Consider the following 6,582-nt stretch of genomic DNA (forward strand, 5'->3'; position numbering starts at 1 on the left):
GTGGTAAGAATAAGTCAGACTCTCAAGATAAGTATTAATGTAAGGAGCCTGTATTGCTCACCTGGCATTTTTACATTAAATGATACACTGAAACAAAAATATAAATTGTAATTTTCTCCTATGAGCATGTTATAGGTATGTACTGTTTTAGAGATTAGGATTGAGGACTGTTGAATCAAATCTGCCAGTTTTGTCAATGAAAGTGACCAGTATCTGTAATCTTCTTTTTGTCTCAACGATATTTTCACCATCTAGTCTGGTAAGTAGAGGTACCGTATTTAGGTGTGTATAGTACGCACTTTTTTACCCCCAAAGGGAAGTTGGTAGAGGGGGTGCATATTATACACCAATATTGACTATTTTTGATTTTTTTTTCTTTTTTACTATAAGTGTTTTTTCTTCATTGTTGTATATGCTCAAGACGTTTTTTATTTTATTTTTTTATTTGCAATTTAAAAAAGTTTGTTTTCCTTCTTTATTGAATACACATTACTGGTGTGACATCCTGCATGAGTGAGCTTAAATGTAATTAAGGATTAAGTATGGGTGTGTAGCAATTGAATAATCATGTCAACTTTTGACAGGTGTTCAATATAATAACCTCAGGCAGTGCTCTAAATCAACATGATCAATGAAAAAGAAATATCGGATTAAAGAGTCATCAAATTTCAATTACTGCTTATCAACTTTCAAAATGTTTGAGGTCTAATTTCTTTTGTTCCATAACATTCTAATTATTACTTTTATAATATTTGAACAGAGCATCAGCTTGGACAAGCTTAGACAAACATTGATTTCAAAAGGGATCTTTAATTAATAACTTTACTTTTATAAAATTAATAAATGTTAATAACATGATAAAAGCTCTACCATTTAATTGTTTGTGACTTTAAAATAATTTGATTGAACAATGAATCTTATTATTTTTATCTTTCAATAGACTTAAATGAAGATTAAGTACATGGTTTAATTGTTCCCTATTAAAGGCTTTTTACAGTGAACTAGACTTTATAAAAAAAAAAAAAAAAAAAATAATTTTATTTACTTTTTTTTTTAAATTTAAATTTTCTTTTTTTACTTTTTTCATTTTTTCTATTTTTTTCCATTTTTTTTTAATATTTTATGATGAAAAAGGGGTGCCTATTATATATAACTGCATACTATACATGGCTAAATGCGGTAATTAATTTATGTTTCGAATCTCGATCTTGTTTGTAATTTGAGGCAACATATTTTTCCATTCATCTCCATAGCAGGGACACATCAAGATAAGGTGGTGAGGTGTTTAAGATGCTCCACAATTACATCTCATCAGCATTGGTTTGGCCTACCCGATTCTTGTAATTTAGTGGATTTCACTATATCCCATTCTCAGTTGGGCAAATATCTTAATGGTTTTTTCTGTTGGAAAATCACAGAAGTTTGAGTGAATTATATTATCTTTTCATATAAGTCCGTAAAGTACAATGTACTTTAACATGTCTTTTAAGCTGCTCTTTTGCTTCCTGTGCTGCTGTAGTTGCAAGGATGTTACAACCCCCGAATTACCAGTTGTATTGGCATGCCCTGGTTATTTCCCTTTGAACTGCCCTCTTTGAAGAAATAAGCATATACATACATGAGTATACATGGTATATGCATGAACGGTTCAAAAGGAAGTTTTGCTGTCCAGGATATGATTACTGATAAGCCTTTTTGCTTGGTACATTTGTATCAAGTCATTCTGGCCCCAATCCTATCAGACCCCAAGTCGATTCGACCCAAGTCTTTCCGGCACAAAGTTGATCAAGGCCCATAATAAAATAATGAACAATAACTATAAAAATTGGAGGGTTTTGAGACACATGACGATGTGATTCATGGTAAGCGGAATTTGCACATGAAAAATTTGTGTAAATTTTGCACAAGGTACGTATGAGAATTATTTTTAGGAAACAGTATTGATGATTAATGACATTCAGCAAATCAAACTTCATTTCTCAATTTAAATACTTTTTATAACTTTGAAATAAATGTCTGAAAGTCTAATGAAAATTATATACTTGAATATGCATCAAAAGCACAATTTTTGATCGTCCACCTTTGGTTTTATTTATAAATAAAATTCATTAATATTTATATAATTATGAACTACAAGTCAAATATATATAATTTTTATCCCTCGTAAAATAAAATTAAATTGGGGATGGAAAGACATGAACATGATGAAAGATTTTTGCTTTGGATGCTCTATATTCTGTTTGGGGTCCAGGTAAGTGTGAGGAATTCCATAGTACTTTAACTGTTTGAGTAATTCTAAACATTTTTATGGCATTGTACAGGTTTAAGTTATGCATTCAAGGACTATTAAAATTGCTATTAGTTCTGTTAGTAGTATGGATCTTTTTTCCATCCACAGTTTTCTGCAGATTTGAGTGTTTAGTTTAAATTATTGCTGCTGCTCCACAAAGGTCATGGGTTCCCTCAGCAGGATCCATCAGTGAACAATACTGTTTGCCCTTGTTTGCAATACTATTTCATAATTTGATCTGACATATAAAACATTTGTACTTAAATGAACAATGAACAGAGTCTGGTGGCCTAAAATTGTTATATTTGTGTAAATAACAATAAAATTTTGTTTTTAATGTATTATTTTATAAATTTGAATCTTTATACATGTAAGTTAATTTTTAACGGTGAAATCAGTTTTACAATACATACATGACATGTACATGTATCATACCTGCCAACTTTTAAAAATCTCCATGGGGGATTTTAAGCGCAATATGACATAATGCTCCTCTTAAATTGTTATATCTATTTTTAATCTACTACTATAGTGTTTGAATGAGTATATATGTGCTTAAATACGCTTCCTACTCATTTGAATGCCTGTTTTGAGGTGTTCAGTTTATATAATAAAGATTTTCAAAATTCAGGCTAACACCTTTCATGGGGGATATCCCCCGTAAATCGGCGGAAACACAATTTCCCAAGGATTGCAAGAACAAATGAATATCCCAAGGACAAATTGATTTGTCCCGAAAACATGATTTTACATGGTGTTATACTACTTTAAACAATATTAAAGAATATTATTTTAAGATATTATCGTTTTTACCCAATAAAAGTGCAATTTCACTTCAAGAAATCGATTAGTAGGTCTTGTATGCAAATTCCTTGTTGAAAACAATATGGCGGACATAACTTTTCAAAAAGAAGACAACTTAAAAAAAATAAAAGTATTAAAAGTACTGAAATGAAAAAATTCTTTAAAAAACTTGAAATGATGAAAAGTTGATACAGTTATCATACATGTCATAACTTTTTTCGGGTATTTAAGCTTATCAAATACAGTACTTTGCTTTCAAGTCGAGTTATCTACCTTATGAATAATTACGTCCGCCATATTGTTTTCAACAAGGAATTTGCATACAAGACATGCAAATCGATTTTCTGAAGATAACTTGTACTTTTATTGAGTATAAACGACTACAACGTCTTAAACCTTATAGTTGTATGCTGTTACACAAATTTAAGCAGTAAAACTCCATGTAAAATCATGTTTTCGGGACAAATCAATTTGTCCTCGGGATATTAATTTGTTCTTGCAATCCTCGGGAAATCGTGGTACCCATAAATCGGGATAGTTGGCAGGTCTGATGGTAACAAGACATTTCGGCACCCAGACAAATCGGCACCCAAGTCCGAAGACATTTCGGCATCCATTTTGGACAGTTCGGGATCCGGACATTTCGGGACCAAGACAATTCGGCACCTTATTTTTTTAAATATATATATTAGGAAAAATAAAAGAATTGTTACCGTAATATTATAATCCGTTGATAAAATATGCAATAACAAAATTTGAAATCATCATTTAATTAAATCCTAAATGATTGTGTATGAATAGTAAAACATCATTTAATTAAATCATAATTGATTGTTAGATTTGACGGTGTTTGAATAAACATCATTTAATTAAATCATAATTAATTGTAGTTATGCATTAATCAGTATTTTATGTATAAATCTGATAATTTCTCAATAGAGACAAATGAGAGATCAAAAGTGTATAGCTTGTGTTTCAGCTTGTGTTCCTGTTTGATCCTTACATCTGTAAAGACAACACAATACCTGAAAACTATATTTTATTGTTTTAATATAAACCCATAAACATAAAAGCGCGTGCAAGCCATAATGAGTAAAAACCCAGAAACATATGTAACACTCCCAAACGTGTCCGATTCCCCCAAACGTGTCTATTCTCCCCAAACGTGTCCGTAATATTCAATATGGCCCAAACGTGTTCGATTTCAAAACCCCCAAACGTGTCCGATAATTGTTATTCGCCAAAACGTGTCCACTGTTAAACGCCAGAACGTCTCACGTCTTTTAGCGCCAATACACGTATGTCCTAAATAAAATCAATAACGTTTACGGCAATTCTATGATGGGGAAACAGTTGATGAGGTAGTAATTTATTAGCATTAGTTTGTTCAATGCCGGTTGTTAATGATTATCATAATTGCAAATTTAATATGTAACATATGAATTAACTTTTAACTGAATTTGCTTATTGTCCAGTTGCAAGTATTTCATGCTCATTAAGAGCGAACATACATATTATCCATTTTTAGATGGTGACGTTCCCTTGTCACCATCTTACGGTGTTTATATATCTCAACTTGTACGATTCGCTCGTGTATGTAACAATGTTTTAGATTTTAACGAGAGAAATTTATGTATTACTGAAAAATTATTACACCAGGGTTTTCGATATCACAAACTAGTCAAAACATTTACTAAATTTTATCATCGGTATAAGGACATCATTCGTAAATATAGCTCAACATGCAGACTTCTTATACGTTCAGGTATTTCACATCCAATTTTTTATGGAAATATTCTTTATAAAGCACAAAAATGTCAGTATTCACCTCTGAAGCTAACAAAACCTTTAAATAGACTTATTAAGAAGGGATATAGTTACGATACTGTTGTCAGGTCATTAAAGATTGCATATTTTGGCGTTAATATTGATTCACTTATAGGGTCTTTGCATCGGCACTAAACACGATTATTTAAAAACCAGTTGTTGGCATGACACGGGTTATGCAATCTCCGTTATGTAATAGAGGCCGTTTTAAATAAAAGTTGCCGAAATTTAAAAAAAATGTTGCCTTCCAAAATACAACTGATGGCACCATGAAAGAATGAATTGCTACATTCTCATTTTTTTTTTTTTTTTTTATTATGATCTTAAATGCTGATAAAGAGAAATTTTGAACAGCAAAAATGGCCAGCAAGTTGAGATCTACAACTAAGTTGACTAAGTTAACTGACCGAAATTGTAAATTTATCCCTTATAAGAGTTATTGGCTTGAAAGGCATTTTTTTTAAATTAAATTTTCAAGTTTTTTTTAAGAAAGTATAATAGATGAAGGGAAACTTTAAGTGACAAAAATGTTCAACAACATTAGATCTACGAATAAGTTGACAAGACAGCTATCCAAATGACTAAGCTGCAATACAGTCTTCACAAATAATAAAAACAAAAAGAATAAGATACTTCTTCGAAGATACCATATACAATATTGACAATAATGTCATAAATAGTGCAGGAATTAAATTGGTAATTTGTAAAAACAGTCAAACATAATCGCTATATTAACACTAAACTTGTAAATTGAGTTCATACCCACATACATATATCAGTGCCAGGTAACTTTAATGTTTGGTTCACTATATTTTGATCAAGGATAAAATAATTGATTTTATCTTTATAAGGTGCCGATTTGTCTATGTTAGATGCCGATTTGTCTAGGTGCCGATTTGTCTGGGTGCCGAAGTGTCTTTCTCGGGTGCCGATTTGTCCGGATGCCGATTTGTCTGGGTACCGAACTGTCTAGAATTCAGGTCTGATGTATACCATTGAACATCTGCCTTCATGATCTCCAGTAATCTGTGCTGGCATAATAATAAGGGCTAACCAGAATATGAGCGAACATGTAAACAAAACTTTTTGCTCATCTTGAAGGCGGTACGGTTAAATGGGTGAACTTGTTAGTAGGCGAAGAGACCCAGATTCAGAAAAACCCAGGCTAACAAGACGACCTGAATTTGTCCTGTTCAGCGGTGACTATTATTGTATTAGTAATTCACATACATGTTGCATAATTGATGTTCAACTTTCTAAGCGCTTCCTCTTGGGCTTCTGCGTTAATATTCACTGTAGCACTAGTTGGGATATAAGAGTAAACCCCAGATAATGATCGGCTGTCCATTCTTGAAAGACGCCTTGAAATCATGTCTGACGAAGAAGTCCTGCGCCCTGTTGTTGTTGTTCCTCTTCTAATGTCACCCATTGTAGACTTACGGTGGACAGAGAAGGGCTATATTAAAAAAATATTAAGGGTCTTCAATCATTTTCACTTTTCAATTATCATAAGCGGCTAACAGGAAGTATAGCAGCTAAACTTAACACACGATCGGTATTCTGAATCTGGAAGTCTTTAAATATACAAATATCACCTTTCCCAACCCCTGAACAAAAATCTGGATGCTAGTATGTACAGAAAGAATAATATAGTTTATCTG

At 32.0% G+C, this 6,582-nt stretch overlaps 1 protein-coding gene across 1 annotated transcript in view; it reads right to left on the reverse strand.

The window, feature by feature from the left end:
* Positions 1 to 6,437, reverse strand: part of LOC127701269 (phosphorylase b kinase regulatory subunit beta-like) — a 64,190-nt gene extending 57,753 nt beyond the window's left edge. Inside the window, exon 1 of the mRNA XM_052205103.1 lies at positions 6,152 to 6,437. Within this exon, the coding sequence (XP_052061063.1) occupies positions 6,152 to 6,350 (199 nt within the window). The 5' untranslated portion in view covers positions 6,351 to 6,437. The remainder of the gene's footprint in view (positions 1 to 6,151) is intronic.
* Positions 6,438 to 6,582: the final 145 nt, after the last annotated feature.

The sequence above is a fragment of the Mytilus californianus genome, unplaced genomic scaffold, assembly GCF_021869535.1.
Source record: "Mytilus californianus isolate M0D057914Y unplaced genomic scaffold, xbMytCali1.0.p SCAF_5, whole genome shotgun sequence".
Lineage (NCBI taxonomy): Eukaryota > Metazoa > Mollusca > Bivalvia > Mytilida > Mytilidae > Mytilus > Mytilus californianus.